The sequence below is a fragment of the Pogona vitticeps genome, chromosome 3, assembly GCF_051106095.1.
Source record: "Pogona vitticeps strain Pit_001003342236 chromosome 3, PviZW2.1, whole genome shotgun sequence".
In the NCBI taxonomy this organism is placed as follows: domain Eukaryota; kingdom Metazoa; phylum Chordata; class Lepidosauria; order Squamata; family Agamidae; genus Pogona; species Pogona vitticeps.
Window position 1 is genome coordinate 184,970,910 of NC_135785.1, and position 19,284 is coordinate 184,990,193.

The 19,284-nt window shown below is 38.5% G+C and overlaps 2 protein-coding genes across 8 annotated transcripts in view; one reads left to right on the top strand and one right to left on the bottom strand.

The window, feature by feature from the left end:
- Positions 1-1,793, bottom strand: part of CTPS2 (CTP synthase 2) — a 65,949-nt gene extending 64,156 nt beyond the window's left edge. For 2 of the 7 annotated variants that reach the window (XM_078390406.1, XM_020786725.3), the window contains exons 1-2: positions 1,651-1,793; positions 90-294 (exon numbers count right to left, since the gene is read on the bottom strand). In XM_078390406.1, coding sequence (XP_078246532.1) covers positions 90-255 — 166 coding nt within the window. In that variant the 5' untranslated portion in view covers positions 256-294; positions 1,651-1,793. The other 5 variants (XM_078390405.1, XM_020786724.3, XM_020786726.3 and 2 more) reach the window with 4 other exon arrangements.
- Positions 1,794-3,417: 1,624 nt separating this feature from the next.
- On the top strand, positions 3,418-18,829 carry SYAP1 (synapse associated protein 1). Its single transcript, XM_020786756.3, has 9 exons — positions 3,418-3,639; positions 8,122-8,240; positions 10,636-10,702; positions 11,888-11,961; positions 12,247-12,386; positions 13,438-13,580; positions 14,564-14,622; positions 15,521-15,665; positions 16,649-18,829. Exons 1-9 carry the CDS (start codon positions 3,438-3,440, stop codon positions 16,774-16,776), a joined length of 1,077 nt encoding a protein of 358 aa, XP_020642415.3. The 5' UTR covers positions 3,418-3,437; the 3' UTR covers positions 16,777-18,829.
- The last annotated feature ends 455 nt before the right edge of the window (positions 18,830-19,284 follow it).

Consider the following 19,284-nt stretch of genomic DNA (forward strand, 5'->3'; position numbering starts at 1 on the left):
TAAAAACTTCACTATACAAGAAAGATTTCACACACAAAAATAAGAACAAGACTACACTTGTATAGAAAATAAGTTCGTGTCACTCTTACCATGCTCATAAGGTGAGAATGTTCCAGCATCTATGTTAATGTACGGATCTATTTTGATAGCAGTAACTCTTAGGCCGCATGATTTCAAGATTGTACCTATGCTGCTTGCAATAATTCCTTTGCCAATGCCTGAGATGACACCACCAGTTACCAGAATGTACTTCATAGGCCAATTAAGAGTATGCCGAAATCTCAAGGTGAAATTCTGAAAGTGAAAAAGTTAATTTATTAAAGTGTACTTATGTGCTTCCTTGTAAGAAAGAAAGATCTGGATTCATCTTCACAATATAAGAAAAAATAATGCTTTTAAAGAAATGGTACAGTGGATACAATTAATATCTTCATAAAATTCTTTACTTCTGCCATATATACTAACAGATAGTAACACAACTAGGCTTCTTAGAAAGCTAAACAAATTCCTAAAAGATAGGAAGAACAACACTAACAGCCACAGCAACGAATATTTACCTTATTTCAGTTTCTTCATTATCAGTATTAGAGCTGTGTAAAGGAATATTCTATCCTGAGATATACAGATATAGACAGACATATAGATATATATTTTCTAACCTGAGATAGAAGGCAAGACGCCCTGTTTTCCTTCTTACTACATCTATATCTACACACGGACATAACCACATAACTTATGTTATCGCACATATATCATAATTTTTATTATATTTAATATATATGTAAAGGTAAAGGTTCCCCTTGACAATTTTTGTCCAGTCGTGTTCCACTCTAGGGGGCCGTGCTCATCCCCGTTTCCAAGCCATAGAGCCAGTGTTTTGTCTGAAGACAATCTTCCGTGGTCATGTGGCCAGCCTGACTAGACACGGAACACTGTTACCTTCCCACCGAGGTGGTCCCTATTTATCTAATATATATGTAACATACATTATAATATATAATACTACTCACTACACATATACAGTAAGTAGTTTGAAGTAATAAGTAATTATAAGCGGGGGAGGGGGGGAAATGCACGAGAAGGAGCCTCGAAAGTGACGCCCTCGCTCTTCCCGGGGACTTGTCTGGGAGCGAAGGCACCGGGAGCGGCAGCCAGCCAAGCCCAAAGCCGACACCTGTTGCCGCAGTGACCGGGCAGAGCCTACCCAAGGAGGTCGCGGGCCCCACGCCGGCCCGAGAAACACCCGCACAAGCCGTCTACGAGGACCCGCCGCCGCCGCCGCCATGGGAGCAGGAGGCGGCGCAGCGGAGGAGGGAGAGGCAAGGCCAGCCGGAGAGGGCTTCGTCGCGCCCGCCCAGCGACAGCCGGCGCCCCCCTCGCTCTGCTCTCGGCTTCAACAGGAGCCAAAAGGCCGAAGTTCCGCCAATTGCGTGGGGTCGGAAACGGCCGCCTCCCCCCCACCGCCAAAAAAAAAAGCACCTCACAAAAATAAAAACAGGGCGTCGCGGTTTGTGGCCCACCGTGCAAAAGCCGCCTCTTCTCCGGCGGCCTCGGCTCCTTCCCCGGAGGGGCGGGGTGGGGGGGAGAGGTTTTCCCCTGGAAGACGACGAGCCCCTTCTCGGCCGGAGGCGGCTCTCCAGAGCTACCTACCGCTAGGCGGGATCTGAACCCGTTCTCTGGCCCCCTTCGGGTAAGAAGAGGTCGGTCGGTGGGCGAGCGGGATCGCCGGCCTTCGCCCAGGAGAGAAATGCGCTGCGGGCGCCAGTTATGGCGCTCTTCGCAGAGGGTCCCACAGAAACGACGGGGAAGCGGGGCGGGAGAGAGGTGGTCAGCCCAGCGCCAGGCCTGTTGTCTGGATGGCAGCTCTTCGAGAGCTCCCCTCCTAACCCGCCTGGGGTAGGCTGGCTGGGGCCAGAAAAGTAACTCGTCCAGGCTCTGACTTATTTCATACGACCTTGGAGAGTTCTTGTAGAAGGATGCTCTGGTGATACAGGCCTAACAAAGATATCTTGTCCCTGCAAGGTAGTACAGTACATATAAGGTTTGCTCATCTGAGTGTGGAAAAATACTGAGGATGCAGATCAGGAGAGACAGGCAGTTGTTCCCTGTGAGTTGCTGAGCTGGGCCACAAGGTTCCCGGGTCCAGCCAAAAGAGGACAAGGCTCAAGGCTGTGTTCCAGCTACAGCTGCCATTTGTAATGCACCTCTGTCAGAGACTTGGCTGCAACTACCAGACCCTAGGATTTCTGACAGGTGCAACCGTGAGACGAGAGCATTTTCATCAAATTAATTCTATGTAATAACTTTTGCACAGCATTTTGAAATACCTGCTTTGGCCCACAGACTTTTAAAGTACTTCTATGATATTCCTGTTTTACAATTACAGAAGAATGGGTGAGATAATTAGCAGGCATCTAGTAATTTTAACAGTCTAGTCAAATGCGGTACTCTCTGTTATCTCCCATGGCCTCTCATAAACACAATTATAACATTTCTATACAATTACAAACAAGTGTATATCACTTGTTTGTAATTGTACAGAGTGCTGTCCTCTGAAGATGCCGGCCACAGATACTGTCGAAACGTTAGGAAGAGCAACCTTCAGAACACGGCCAAAGAGCCCGAAAAACCCACAACAACCATTAGATCCCGGCCATGAAAGCCTTCGCGAATACAAAGTGTATATGAGATTATTCCAGATATTATGTATTTTATTCCTCAATGCCTTTAATCTCTAACAGCATGAAAGCAATTCTTTCAGTGGAATAAGTGGGGCAGAAAAGTATTGTAAATTTGACTGGATTGTACCATAGATTACATTAAGATCTTTTTGTATGGGCTCAGAGCCCAATTAGTCTGCTGCATACAGAATGATTTACTCCATTATGAATTTCCTCCATCAAAGAGTACACATGACAAATACTGTACAGTACATTCAGTCTTTTTAGGAGCTGCAGAACGTTTACTTGTTGAAAACGTTCTGTGTGGACTAAGGACACCCTAAAACATTTGTTTTAGTGGTATTTTTTCTCTAGGATAAAAATGTATTTGCAGGTCGTTAAAGCATCCTATTTTTTCCCCTCTAAAATGCACAACCTTGGAAGTTGCGGCAGCGAAGAGGGGGACGCGCGCTTCCGAACGAGGACGGACGAGGGCGCCAAACAAACAAACAAAAACAAGGCGGCGACGGCACACCATAGATATCGCGGCCTCCCTCCCCACCGTTGGAGAAACAGAGAAGAACTGCAGAGCGTCGACGCTTGTGGTGACGTAACTCGGCAGGAACGGATTGGTCTCTTTTTTTCATCCCGGAAGCAAACAACGCGAATGCCTGCCAGCGGGGCCTGCCTGCTTTGAGTCGTTGAAGGCGGTTGGGAAGTTGTGTTGAGGGGGGCGGGGGAGAGGACGAAGGGGGGGGGCTTGGCTCTCGAGTCAGGATGCTGCGTGGGCTGGGGGGCTGGTTTGGGATGGCCGGGGCGGGCGGGGAAGAGCTGCCCCCTTTGCTCGAAGGGAAAAACGGAGCCCAAGCGGAGGCAGAGGCGCCTCCAGGCGACCCCTCGGAGCGATGCGAGGACCAGGTGGAAGTGCAGGTGGACTCGGACTCGGACCCGCTCCTCAACCAGGCCAAGGGACTGGGCAGTGAGTGTCTCCCTCTCTCCGTCCCTCCTCCTCCTCTCTCCGCCCCCCCCCCGAGGCCCGCTTCCCAACCATCTTTTCTTGTTTATTTTTATTTATTTATTTATTCCATTTATACCCCGCCTATCTGGTCAATTGCGACCACTCTGGGCGGCTTCCAAACTGTTTCCAAACTGCCTTTAAGTCTTCACTGGCGGCAGAGGAGTAGGCACAGTGGATCTGTACTTACCCGGCTCCTATAAAAAAGCCCCTTTAACTTTCTGCCTGGCCTTCCTGAAAACTGCGATCGTCGTGGCATTTAGCGCTGCGGTCGATTCTCTCAAGCCAGTATGAACTTCCGCACATCCAAGCTTGCCGGACTGTGTGCCCAAGCAGTTCAGGGAAGCGGAGACCCACACGAGTGCAATCTTGGATTGTAGAGCGTGTCCGTTAGCCCGGTGTTGACTTAGATGCAGTCGGTTGTGGGTTACACAGCCCGTAGAGCAATCCTAGAAATCTCTGCTTTGGGAGTAAGACCCCCCCCCCAAGTGGGATTCTGCGGGACCTGTTTGTGACCCACTTGCATGAATTTTGGGCATAAGAGGTTGTAATTGCCTCTTTGCCATGGTGCCCCTTGAAAGTTACATCTTGGCTTTACTTCAGTTATGCTAGCTAAACTAATGAAATGTCCCTGTGTTGTTGTTTGTCTAAAACAGACACGTTACCATTTTTTTTTATTTTTTGACATCTCTGCTCAGAGTTAGTAGGATGGTCTATCTGTGGTTTCACTGGGCTGGGCAAAATTTTTAAAAATAAAACTTCTGAATTCCATTTTGCTGGATACTTTATTCAAGAGGAGGCAACATAATTATGTGATCAGAACTTATTTACTCCTTTCCAGTGCCTATCATGATATTTCTTGAACTGCTTTGTAGCAGACTTTGCAAAATTTAAAACAGAAAGAAGGAAGGAAAGGATTTAAGTAGCTTGTGCCCTCCCAGACAAAGCAGTTGTCTTCAATTGTTTGTGGTTTCCCTGTATTATAGTAGCTTGTTCTGAGTTTTCATGAATCTAGCCCAGTTTATTTCAAACTGTTAGGGTTGAAAGGACAACTTTAGACAGAAATATGGAAATGTGTGCCGGACCACAGTATACAGTATATTGCTGCAGTGAACTAGGTTAGCACCTGAGACTCAACTCCAGATCATGTTGTCTTGATGATGATGATGATGATGATATAATAATAATAATAATAATAATAATAATAATAATAATAATAATAATAATAATAATAATAATAATGTGCTCTATAGTATTCCAATACTCAAAACAGTTAAAATACAACCATATTGAGCTTTCAGTATCCATCGTTTCATGTATTTTTGTTTAGTTTTAATTTTCTTTTTGTCTGATAGGATGCTCATGTTACTGGCTGGTAAGAAATTAAATATTTGAAGAATATGTCTTCCTACCACCAGCATTTTCTTCTATGAAGAATGTTAAATGTGTAGGCAGGAATAAGAAAATATTGTTTATCTCAATGCTAAGTGCTGACTGCTTCCTTTTGTGAGTCTTTTTCTAAGTAGAACACAGTTTTACAAGTGAAACTCATGATTTTACCTGACTTGTCTATGTAAGATAGCAGCTGGCTGAAATCCTGTTATGCATCTTCACGTGCGTAGTAGGAATTACATCCAGTATAAATGGCTGCTGATTAAAGGCTTATTTTGGTGATTTTGGGATGCCCATTATTCTTATAGAATGTTATGGAATTGCCAAAGGCCTTTAATCAGCAGCAAATTGTCACTGCTGATGCCATCATTTCTGTTGCACATGTGGAGCCATGCAAGAGGACTGCAGCTGCTGTCCCCTGGAACACTGTTATCCTATACTACTTGGCTGTGAATGCTAGTTTTATATGTTTTTCCAAGACCGATGTATAATTGGTTTCATACTATAATAATCATTGCCATATTTCAGCATCAAGAATGAGTGCATGGATACTGAACTTTGTGGTGCAGCTGCTTTCACACAGGAGTTCATAGACACTGTGAATGTGTGTGAAAATGCTATTGAGATGCTACATAAGTAAATCTTAATGGAAAAGTATAGTTGAAGTATATAAATTTTCAAAACAAATACAAAAATACAAAATACTTACTCTACAATCTAAACCACCGTACACCCTATACCCACGGGACCCCTTGGAACAATACTTTCAATACAAACTTATTTTCCAAAATTGTATTGATCGTTATTTAGAGGCTTTCCCTTTCCTTTCACTAATACAAATTCAACAAATCTACCCCAAATAGCATAAAAATATTTGAACTTATTTCCCCTCTTTTCATCTTAAGTTCAGTGGTCAATTTATCATTTAATGCAATGTCCCATACTTCATTATACCAATCTTCTAATTTAATATCATTTTTATGTTTCCAGAGTCTAGCTATTAATATTCTAGCAATTGTCATAACATTGGAAATCAATTCCTTTGAACAATAATCAAGTTCTGTCTTATAAAAAATTGACAACAAAGCAATTTTAGAATTGAATTCAATATCTTTTCCAAATATATCACATATTTCCTTAAAAATGAGTTTCCAAAATTTCTGAATCCATTTACACTCACACCACATATGATCATACGTGCCAGTTTTTTCATCACATTTCCAACAAGCCTTAGAATAGTCTGAATATATTATATTAAATTTCACCGGAGTCATATACTACCTTAAACTAATTTTTAAAAAATATTCCTTTATTCTTACCGACATTAATCTTAAAACTCTCTTCCTCCAAATTTTTATCCAATCCTCTGTTTTGGTTTCTGTCTTTAAACCATTTTCTCAAATTGATTTCAGACCTTTTGTTTCTGTCTCTTTTTCCTCTTGTTCCAAAATTAGAATATAAATTCTGTTTACTACTCCCTCCCTCAAAGCATCTTTCTGCATGTCTTCATGTGATGATAGAAATAGTTCATACTTAGTATAGTTCTCATGATTAAATTGCAGTATGCTCTGTGATAATTTAATTGGAACCATTGTTGTGCTCATTTTCACCTGACTAGCTTCACTAAATACACATTACAATAAATGCACATTACTAGCAGTATTTAGCTATTAGGTTTGCTCAGTTAGGGTTTTTTGTTTCTGCTTGAACAGTCCTTTGAGGATGCATAAAAATAACATTGCTGTCACATAAATACAGTGGTGTCCTGCTTGACGATTACCCCGCTCCACAATGAATCCGCTTTACAATGAGTTTTAGCGATCACAAAATGATGTTTAAATGGGGAAAATCCGCTTGACGACAATCGGTTCCCTGCTTTGGGAACCGATTTTTCACTTAACGACGATCAAAAACAGCTGATCGTCGGGTTTTCAAAATGGCTCCCCGCTGTGCAAAATGGCTCCCCGCTGTGTTCAGGACGGATTCTTCACTTTACAGGCATCAGAAAATGGCCGCCCTATGGAGGATCTTCGCTGCACAATGAGGTATTTCGCCCATTGGAATGCATTGACTGGTTTTCAGTGCATTTCAATGGGGTTTTTTTCTTTTGCTTGATGATGATTTCGCTTAACAGCGCTTTGAACAGAACAGATTATCGTCGTCAAGTGAGGCACCACTGCAATGACTTCAATAATTTTTGTACCACAAAACAGTGTCCCTTATTTTTTAAATCTAAATTCAGTAGTTTCAGACTCATATTTGAAGTGCCATCTAATACAACACATAGTGAAACTTTAAAGAGTCTCTGAACTTAACTGTGCCTATACACATATCTGATCTTATACCAGGATGCATTAAATTGATCTCCTGGATTTGTTGTACTTCTTAACTTTGAGCCCAAGGAAAAAAAACTATTTTCTCAAATTGTCTTAAGAAAATGCCCAAATATTAATTGCATTTCCAATTTAATGATACTTTTAAATTATGCTCTTTTTGTGCCCATTTCAAAGTAAGCACTACTGAATATGTTAGCTACCTGATTCATAAAATATTTAAAGCCACTATAGCTTGAATCTTCCTATGATAAAGATTGTCACGTAAAATCAAGGCATCCTGTTTTTAACTGACCTGTGGGTTAGGTTGTCAGTGATGCAGTTAAAATGTTGGCCAGTGTTATAGGAGGAAAGAGCCATCTCAGTATGAATTTCTTAAACTTTTAATATGTGTCTTAGAACAGCTACAATTGCTTTGCCTCTAATTGAACTGGTTTGGGGTGCTGCCCATCTGTTGTGCAAAATGTGTCATTTAGGAATCCTCTCATTCTCCAGATACATATTTCTATTTTTAGATCTAAAAATAGAAATCTGAAATAGGCAAAGGGAAAATCACCAGAGGCTGTGCATAGATATTATGTACTTCACAGAAATTGGGAGCATTGCATAAATGAATGTCTTAAAGCCTCAAACTCCTATGTCGTATCTGAGATGCATTAACAAAAGCTAGTTTCTAAAAAATTATATATATTGAGCTGAATTGGTATCTTATTTCCAAAAGGTTATCTCTTCAGTTTTGCCACTACAGCCACAAAAAAGATATCTGAATCAGTTGCTGAAACGGCACAAACTATAAAGAAGTCTGTAGAAGAAGGAAAAATAGAAAATATAATTGACAAGGTACTTTTCTCTGTTGTGAGTTTACTGTAAAACTTGAGGTTTGCTCTTACATTTTCTGCTTCCTGACACCATGGGATCAACACTGTTAGGTGTTATAATAAGCTGTTTTATTTAGACAAGGGGGGGAAGTTGTGATCAATTGTTAAGAGTTCAGGAATCTTACAGACAGTTGAACTAACCAGTATCCTGTCCATCGATTTCAGCCTTTGATAAATTAGTAACAAACATTTTAGGTAAACCAGAAGCATATAGGAGAGTTCTACTTGTACATCTTATCTCTTCCCTTTCTCTGAAGTCCTGTGAGTGCAGTTTCACAGGCACAGCCATCCCATGTGAGAGATAACATGCAGCATGGCATTATCTACATAAATGTTTTACATGATTTCCTGTACTTAAATGAAACACCAAATATATCTGCCTTCACACTGCTGTAGTAATAACATATTTATTTATATTGTTGGAAGGTTCCATAGAAGACTAACAGCTAACTATTAGAAACACATCGGTGCTTCGTAGGCGACACAGCTTGAGACACTAATCAAGAGTGAGGATGTTTTAGCTATTATGGTTATATAGCTGCATAAAGAATTGTCAACTAAGGTTCCCCATGTTGCATTTTTAGAAAGAAGTTCAATCATGTTTTTCCTACCAACAATGAGTACATGAGGCCCAGTTGGGATTTTTATATCTGTTTATCTAGCCAAGAACAAACTTTTGGGGAATATATCTATTCTGCATGGGCTTTTCCTTCTGTTTACAAATATGGACAAAATGGGAAACCGGTTATCGGCAAGCTTCCTGATTTAATTGCTTATATTCCTGTATATAGGAAAGTGATGTTGTTGGTAAGGTGTTAACCCAACGTATGATCATTTCTCTTTGGCCAGAGTATGGCACTTGGATGCTGCTGTTAATACACAGAAGTGATCACATTAGTAAAAAGAGTTTTTAGATAAAGGAGAGAATTATTTAGAGAGGTTTGCAGTAACAACTTTTTTTCCTAATGTAAACCAAGTTACTTCTGTTCCACATCTGTAGTTTCTATGTGACCTTCCGTGTCAATTAGAGATTCCTTGTTTCGCTGAGGATACTGGAAAGAGAAGACCACTTTATCCTCAGGAAGTTTTTCTGACTTTTTTTTAATGGTGGGAGCATCTATTCCATCTCATTCCTTTAAAGGTTATACTATCCTTCAAGTGCTCTACCCACCTTTCCCCCCAGGTCAGATAATCAAGGAATATAGGTGAAAACAAGATAAAAATAAAGAGTAAAAAAAGACAAAAATGTGGTAGTACTTTAAAAACTAACTTTTATATTTTTAATGTGAGTTTTTGTGGACAAGTCTACATCAGACAAAGGAGGTGATGCAACATGGCAAATATTTCAAGTGATTGAAGGATCTCCGCTCTATTTGGTGAAATCCAGTGCCTTTCATAGTAGTAGTAGTTGTACAAGGGGTAGCCATGTTAGTCTGTGCAAGCATTATAGGTGAAAACAAAGTAAAAATAAAGAGTAAAAAAAGACAAAAATGTGGCATTTTCTTGCACAGACTAACACAGCTACCCTTTCTACAACTACAATCAAAAAAGATGCTTTTGATCAAGCACTAAAATTGGCAACTGTATGGTGATTCTGATTGGATGTTCACAAATTGATGATAGAAAGCAGCATTCTCAGTTGGAGTCATGAAATGGGGGAGAAGAGTCTTTAGCAGTTTGAGGTAACCTGGATTGCTGTTTCAACATCACCTCTCACTTAAGACATATACAGTAGTTGCATTCACCCCAAAATTAGAAAAGGAAGCCATTCAGCAGCAACACTCTGCCACTGATGATGATGTCATTTCTGCTGCACAGACAGACCCTGCACAACAGGATTTCAGCTATAATTTTGTTGTAGAAGACAGATAGAGCGATGGACTAGGAATTAGGAGGCCTGGGTTCAAATCCCCACTCAACTGAGGAAACACTGGGGAAGTGGAACTGGTAAAACCACTCCATAGGTATCTCACTTACCTTGAAAGCCCTATTAGGGTGGCTATAATTCCATTGTGACTTCACAAGACATAACACACACAAGAGAGAGTCTGAAATTCCTTGTATGAAAGGCAGGTATAGTTACATCACGAAATCAGATGTTTAGATGAATCTTTTAAATACAGTACTGTGGATAAATCTTACAAGCTAAGAATGTTCTGCTAGAGACCAAACAAATTCTATTTTAAATTTAATTGTAATCATCAGTTAGGTTTTGAGATTCTTGAAAGTTTCTTTTGTGCATTTGTATTATGTCTAAATTATATAATACCAGAAAGGTATTTTTCTTTGATTTTTTAAATGCTACTTTAGGCATGTTTGCTTCTTTTCTATTTACAACTACTTCTTTTTTTAAATAGACGATTATAGGAGATTTTCAGAAGGAACAGAAAAAATTTGTTGAACAGCAACACACAAAGAAATCAGGTATTGTTTAAATATGGTTAATGAAACCGCAATAATGCTCACATCCATTAGGCCTGTTGCAAAACAGAATACATAGTTTTTACAACTGTTACATTAGCCAGAATATAGATTTAGTAAAACCTTTTCATTTTTCATATTTGCTCATTAATGTTTTAATCTAGTGCCTACTATAATCTGGTATTCTGTTGACATCCAGATGCCTTATATGAGTAAAACGGGGTATGTTAATATCTTAAATTGTATAAGCCGTTAGATTCTGAACTTTTTAATGTGCCTTGCTGTGTTGTTTTTAACCTGTATCCTTTGTAATTTAATGTACTTATTTTTTATGGTTTAAAGTTGGGGTGGATTTATATGATTTTAATTAGGTTTTAGTTAAGTGCCAGTTTTGTTTGTTTTTCTTTTTAAAACTTTGTGAACCACCTTGAGTACTGTTATTTTTGGTGGGAAAACAAGGTATAGATATAATAAATAAACTAACATAAAGGTAGCACCTTGTCTCTAGACCAGTTTAGTACTTGTGTACAGGTGGATTAAAGTCAATGACCTAAAATGAGTGAGTGATCTTGATTTTAGTATGCCTACTCATTCAGTTAGTTGTCAACTAATAAGTAAAACTTTACAAAGGCGTTGTAGATTCAGTAGATCTAGTTGGGACTGCCATTTGAATTTTGACTTATGTCTAGAGAATATCACATTGTTTCACAAGTTACAGGTTTTCCTGTGAGGTTTAATTCATGGACTGCATATGTATGGCTTTGTGTGAACAGAGGAGCTAGTTAATTTCTCTCTTCCTAGCAGTCCCCCTTTACACCTACAGAATGTCCGCCAATTCTTGAAAGCAAATTTTCAGAGAGAATGGGGCTAGCAACAGCAAGGAGAAAACTGTTGAAAATAATTACATTATCTTTACTAGGAGAGAGGACAAAGCTCCACTCAGGCATCTAGCCCTGTTTGTTTTATTTTTCAGATCTACCGTAATATTTCTGATTGGCTGGCAAAAAGTATTGATTTCTGATGCAAACTTCAAAATGAGCAAATAATTAAATATCTTACTAGTTGACTTTTTTTCAGCAGATTTTGGCTAGGGCCTTTCTCAGTGATAAATGCCAATGTCTCAGGTTGTGTCATTACTGAATGCATTATTTTAAAAACATTCCTTTTTTTAAACTTTTATTTTTACAGAAACAGCTGTGCCTCCATGGGTAGACAGCAATGATGAAGAAACAATTCAGCAACAAATATTGGCCTTATCAGCAGTAAGTAATCTGCTTTGCATAATCTGTTTATTTTTCTTGAAAATGTACCTAATTCAAATAGTGTTTACATGAAACAATGTGTCAACCAACAAATGTGTTTTTAAAGGAGATGTATTAACTGGCAATACAAAACTAATTTTTGCCACAGAATATATTTTTCATGTGTGTGATAAGAGTTGCTTGTTGATATAATTCCCTTTCCAAAGTGGTAGACTCAGGAGTACTTTTGGAAGATGTGATAATCTTTTCACCAACTGATAGAGAATTAATTTTCATTTTGCAAAGGACAGAAGAAACTTTCTGCGTGACCCACCAGCAGGAGTGCAGTTTCATTTTGACTTTGATCAGATGTTTCCTGTGGCAATGGTGATGCTCCAGGAAGACCAAGTGCTAAATAGAATGAGATTCGATCTTGTCCCGAAACAGTGAGTGACTTGTTTGTATTTCTACTATCTATTTAACTGTTTTTATGATCACTTGGTTCTGAGTAAAACTCAAAATGTGCTGCTTATATATTCCACACCAAAGAGCTTAAAGCTCTCTCTGGGTGGTTTACAGTTTAATTATGCAGGCTACACATTGCCACCCCCTCCATGAGTTGAGTACTCGGTTTATCCGTCTCGGAAGGATAGAAGGCTGAGTCAACTGCAAGCCAGCTATCTGAGCCTGGGATTGAACTCAGGTTGTGAGCAGAGCCTTCATTGCAGTACTGCAGTTTAACCACTGTGCCACGAGGCTCCTAGATAATGGCTATTTAATTTTTACAGTATTAATTCTCATCCTTCACTAACATTATCAGTTCTTGTGTGTACATATATAAAAATGTGACTTAGTAATTAATTTATAGATTGCCATAAATATGTCTAAGTCACAGCCTAAATTTAAATATTTGTCAATACCTATTGTAGTAAAAAAAAATTATATTACCTCTGAAGACAACAAACTCTTAAGCTTGTTCTGAAGAGATTATAATTTATTGTTAACCTAGAGCACAATTGTACAGTATTATCCTGAAGAAAGTTCCATTTGAGTTCATTAGAACTTTATCCAAGTAATGGAGTATAAGTGTAGCTACATCAAGTTCACCACCAATGAAATTTGTGCCCACACTAGCATTTACTACCATGTATACCTGATAATGTGTATCACAGTACTGAGGTATTGGTAATTCATACTGTTCATCCTTTTTTTAAAGAAATAGAATGAGAACTGTGAATTACATCCTACATAACTTTTGTGTGGATGTACAAACATTTCCCAACCATAAACACAATAAGGATATGTGGTATTAGTGGTAGCAAGTAGAATCTGATACAAGCATTTAAACTTAGGAATCAAATACTTTGTATTGTAGCCATAAACTGCTAGTACAAAGGAATTCGGTTCCCAGTCAAGGAAAGACTGTAGCAGTTATAAAACTTTTGTATCCAATGTTGTGAGATGTGTTTACCAAAACCAAATATTTATTGTCTTCAGTGTAAAAGAAGAGGTGTTCTGGAGGAATTACTTTTACCGTGTTTCCCTAATTAAACAGTCTGCACAACTCACTGCACTGGCAGCACAACAGCAAGCAGTAAGAAAGGACAAGAATAGCAGTGAAGAAGAGGGACAGTTAGCAGGTAAAGATTTCTCTGGAACACACATTTCATTATGGGATGATGAACCTTTTCTTATTTGGTTAAAAAACAAACACAAACTAGACAAAGTAGTTCTAACATTGCACAACAGAAATTCTTATGGAAGAATAAGGATTCCCTTCCACACTTATTGGAGCTGCATCTTTTAATAAAGTGCATCTATTTAGCAGGGAAAAATAAATTTTCAAACAAACTTTAAGCAGTATAATAGATTGTCTCTTCTAAAACCAAAATGCACCTGTCATTTACAAAAAAATTGTACTCCCACCTTTAAACATGATATTAATTAATGGTAGTATGGACTTGATAAAGCTGAACTTATATATTTTCAGATTCTACTCTTGGGATTCCACAAGCTATCTTCTAGAAGCTTACCATCCTTCTGTTTCTATAATCTATTGTTAATATTTATACTGAGGATGCAAATGTGTTAGGTGCGTACATATGTCAGAGGCATTATGTTCTTCACAGAAGTAATTTACCTAGTTCTGGGAAGTGAATAAAGTATCCTGAGACAGAAGAAAAAGCTGTAGATAGAGTTGAAAAGAAATTGATGTTTTTGAACGTTGTGCGTGAGGGGAGGAAATCTAAAACATCTAATTGCAGTTTTAAACAACAGCTTCCTATTTTGGCCAGATTAAAAAAAACTGCATTTCTTATAATCCAGTTAGTTAGAAAACAACCAGGGCATCAAATCATTTCCATCTGAGCTTGATATCCAAGAAGCCATTTCTCCTGTTCATATGTAAATGGATTTTTGTTTGTTTGTTTGTTAAAACAAGAACTGTAAATATTCTTCCCTAAAATGCAAAGAGAGAAGTGGTATCAGGGCTTGCTGTACCTTGTGGGTTCAAGAATAGTAAATGTTTTTGTATAGTTATTCACAAGACTTAGAGACTCTGTTAACTCCTGAAGGATAATACCTTCAAAAATCTACAATTCTTCCCCCCCCCCCCCCCGACTAGAAACGGTGAGACCGAAGACACCACCAGTAGCAATCAAGTCTCAGCTAAAATCTCAAGAGGTAAGATTATTCTGTGCTGAGGATTAATACATAAATATAAAGGATAAACAGCTTTTGGGGCTGTAAATTCAAAATATTTTTTAAATAATTGCTTCATTATTACCTCCTGTCCCACAGATGTAATAGACCAGGGTGGTGATCTCAGAGACCTTGGGGACTGGGTTCTTGCCACTGGTCCCTGCCACAGACTGCTCTGGGTCCAGAAATGGCTGTTTGTAGTCATTTAAAAATGCAAAGTGACCTGATAGGCACTTTGGTTTGGGTTGGGTTTTTTTTCATTTTGAAGTCAGGAAATTGTGACCATTCCTGGAAGCCTCCAGGAGTGGGAATAGGACAGTCCTTGGCCCTCCCAAGTTTATTTTATTCATATTTGGTATTTGTACACTTTGAGGCTTTGTTGCCCATTTCTGCAGTATGAGAATCATATTTGGTTCAAAGAAGATTAAAATTGTAAGTGCAGGGGTGTTGGCTGATCACTCTTTGGGTCAGTTATTTGCTTATAGTGATTTATTCTTGCCAACTACGGTGCACTTATTTTTCTCATATCTAAATCCCAGCACTCTTTTCAAAGCTCCCTTAGCTTTGAAAAATCTAATACTGTTACAAATACTGTTAGTTGCTTTGTGACATTAATGGTAATAATATAAGGCTGAGGCTGACTTTTCTCAGCTTGACCATCTCTTTCCTTGTTACCAGTTGCAATGAGACTAAACACCTTAATCAATCCCTTGAACGCCCCACTGTTTTTTTCAGTCCATATTGAATTTCTGAATCTGAACATGTAACTTAACTCTTGATACCATTCCCTATGTACAAGTAACAGTAGATATACCCAGAATAATATATGCATGTTCGCATTTTATATTCCCTTCCTGACGTCTTTAAAACTTTATTTAAGGAGGATGAAGAGATTTCAACCAGCCCGGGTGTATCAGAATTTGTGAGTGATGCTTTTGATGCGTGCAACCTAAATCATGAGGATTTGAGGAAAGAGATTGAACAACTGGTGCTTGACAAGAAAAAGGAAGTAACCACAGTAGAAGGTAAGGTTTTATCTTTCTTTAGCTGTAGTGATGGGTATGCTAAAATTGTGAATATATTATTTTGTTAAAGTCTGCTTTTGACTTTATATCCACATTCTATTTCAGTATTGTCTTTCCTTTAAAGCAATAACAGAATATTGTATTCTCAACATTGCCCATCCTATATCCACGTGAAATTTTATTTTGTGTTAAATTACTAGCTTAAATGTTACTTTTTTGTAACACAATGGTAGAAAAAAGACTGACTAATCATTAGTTTCACAACAGCTTTTTAATGCAACTTCATTGCAGTTCTTCTGCCTTCATAGGAACAGCTGTACCCCTCTTTCTGTATTCTTTTAAACAGATAAGACTTTCATGTGCATTGGACACTGTTGGGCTTCCCAATGTACACTGGTGATTCCCAAATAAGAATGTTTGACAGGGAGCAGTGGAATTGTCGTAGATGTGACTGGGAGAAATTCCAGTTATTTTAGCCACATAACTGTGTGCATAGGAAAGACTAAAACTACAAATGTTGAAAATATAGTGGGTAAACACAGCTACAGCACCATGGGATTGTTCTTTTTTTCATGGTTGTTTTCAAACTGAAATATGGTGATATCAGGGTGAGTCTGCCCACTTGAGAATGAAATGGTGGGATCATCTCTGCCACTTCAAGCTGCAGGCAAGCTTCTGAATGCTGTTGCATTGTTTTAAAAAAACACCTTGCAAATGAATTAGAGGATGAGATTTTAGCACAGTCCTTGGTATACTGATATCCTATTTGGAGGCATTTCTTCAAGAGAGGAATATTTAAGAGGGGGTAGAGAGATTTCTCTTGCTGCATTTGAAGTCCATGGTACCGTCTCATTCTACATGTGTAAACCAGGCCATATTTTCATCACAAAATATTGCGGTATATCTTGAATTTAGCTTCAAGTAACTTCCATAACCCATTTTTATTCCAAGCTGTAAATATTGGTATTTTCTTTCATATTTAGAGGAAACTGCAGACTGGGAAAAAGAGCTACAACAAGAGCTTCAAGAATATGAAGTAGTGACAGAGTCAGAAAAGCGAGATGAAAACTGGGACAAAGAAATAGAGGAAATGCTACAAGGAGAAAATTAACAACTTTGCATAAATATTTCCACAGAACTGACATGAACTTGTTTTTGTACTTTCTTCTGGATTTTTTCCCCTCAGGCACAAATTTGCTCTTTGTAAATAAGACTCCACGTAACTTGTAATCAAATGTAGAAACTGTCCTCTGAAAATACTGTCTATAATCCAGTGGGGTGTAAGGCAAGTTTGGCTTGTGTTTTAGAACTCTTGTTACAGCTGCAGACTTCATTAGTATCTTCAAAAGTTAAGAGAATTACACATATGGATTTCAGTGCAAAAATGGAAAATGCTGTGGGGCAGAGATGAGAGAATGCCCAGTGCACGTCCATAAGTTGCAGCTTATGCCTAAAACTATTCTTTGGATCACTACTGTTGGTTTTTAATTGTTTTGGTATTTTGGGGGCTGAATAGAAAATGTTATTTGGATCTTTAGACAAAAGTATCTGTTTTGTGAACGAATTACAAAAAGCAGTATGAGATTATATTTTGATCCCTACTACAGCTCATCAACAAATAACAGTTTATGAGAATGCATCTAGCCGTTAGCTTTTTAAAAAATACAACACTGGCTGAAATCTTACTGTCATAGCTAGAATTACTAGGGATTTGGTGAGTCAACTCCCAAGTTCTATTGGTTCAATGGGCCTAGTTGAAATCTACTGGATTTCAGCCACTGTGTGCTAGATGGTAACTTAGAAAGTATTAATCAACTTGCTTTTACATCTTAGGTTGATTTGGGTTTTTTTTACAAAGTCTTGGCATCCAAATGTCAGAAGCATAAATCTATTTTCATTGATAATACAGTGTGGCTACCAGAACATTCTGTAATTTAACTCATTAGAGTGCAAAGATGGTGGTATCATGCAGAATACATTGATAGCAACATACCCTCTAATTTTCAGCCCTGCTGGACAGGGCTCCACTTCTTTCATATACGCCTTCTCCCCTCTGTGCATGCACAACTCCGCCCCACAGGGGTTCCATTGTGATTGGAAACAAAGGGGTTGTGCGGAGGAGGAGGAAAGCTGTGCGGGGGGAGGTGGAGTCACACACACGCAGTCATGCACCTTAGAGGGATCCTTGATTGATACTGTATGAACTACCTTAGGGTGAATAGTCAATGTTGTTTTAATCAGAGTTACATTTATTTAATTCAAGGCTATACTGTTGTGTATCTTGAGGTTTACATCAAAAATTTGATTCTGCTTATGGGTAAAAATTATTCATGCTATAATGTACATCAAAATGAGCAGGTTTTTTACCTGAAAAGTATACTTCAGAAGGCAGATGCTAAATATAGCAAGAAATTCAGGCTTAATTTGTGTAGGTATAGTTAAATAAAACAATAATAAATTTTAAGTGTTAATTAAAGAATGAGAGAGGCACTGTAGTGGCTTCACTGTATTAGTGATGATATGGTGAGCTGACTTTTGTAAGTCACATTGATTCAAATGGGACTACTCTAACTGTGACTTTAGCATAGAGCTGACTCACCAAATTCTCATTGATTCAGTGGGTCTACTCTAAGCAGTTTTACTATTTTAGCCATCTAGAGTGGTCGTAAGACCAGATACGCAGGATATAAATGAAATAAATACTATTCTAAGCAACGGGATTTTGGCCACTGTGTGCACTCAGATTTGGAAAAGAGAAACAAGCCAGAGTTCCAGCTCCTGCCACATTCAAACTCATGTTAAACCAAACATAGACCACAGGTCTATGGTTAGTTTTGACATTGTTCACTGGAGTGACTGGTTGGATGTGCTGACTCATCCACAAGAAGTTTGGCTTCTTGAGAAATTTAAGGCATACAGCATGCCAAGTCTTTCTAATAATGTCCTAGAAAGAGACCATCTACCTTATTTCAGATGCAGTAATTTGCACCCCAGTCAATTTAAAGTATAGGTAGCAATACCTCTTGAAAAGAAATTGATGAGAAGCAATAGAACAGATAGTGGAAAAAGAATTTGTACCAATTGTGTTTGATATCCAAGATGTAGAGCTATCTGGAAGCATTATCTCATTTATTCCAAAATAAAAATGTCTGAAATCGTAACAAGCAGTAGCAAATTTCATGTAACATATAACTTATTTCTTTGAAAGTCACTGTATTTTAGTAAGGTGGGGTTTTTTTGTATGAATTCAGTGCTTCTGATGGCTAACCTGTATTAAAATAAAGCCAGCATACTTGCAGTTTACAAATACAGTGGTGCCTCGACTTATAAACTTAATCCGTTCCAGAAGATGGACATAAGTCAAAGCACCATTTCCCATAGGAACACACTGAAACGCAATTAATCCGTTCCGGCCAGGAAAAAAAATCACCACAAAACAAAACACTGTAAGGCCCATTGGAAATGCAATTAATCCGTTCCGGCCAAAGAAAAAAAAACCTGCAAGACCCATCGGAAATGCAAAAAAGAAAAAAGAAAAAGAAAAAGCAAACAAACCCTGCAAGACCCATTGGAAATGCAAATAAAAAACCCAAAAAGCAAAAAAAAAACACTCTAAGAC

Excerpts from the sequence above, each read along its gene's own strand:
- SYAP1 (XM_020786756.3), top strand. The coding sequence starts at position 3,438 with ATGCTGCGTGGGCTGGGGGGCTGGTTTGGGATGGCCGGGGCGGGCGGG. Across the intron at positions 11,962-12,246 it reads AAATATTGGCCTTATCAGCA|GACAGAAGAAACTTTCTGCG; the intron begins GTAAGTAATCTG and ends CATTTTGCAAAG. Across the intron at positions 12,387-13,437 it reads TTCGATCTTGTCCCGAAACA|TGTAAAAGAAGAGGTGTTCT; the intron begins GTGAGTGACTTG and ends TATTGTCTTCAG.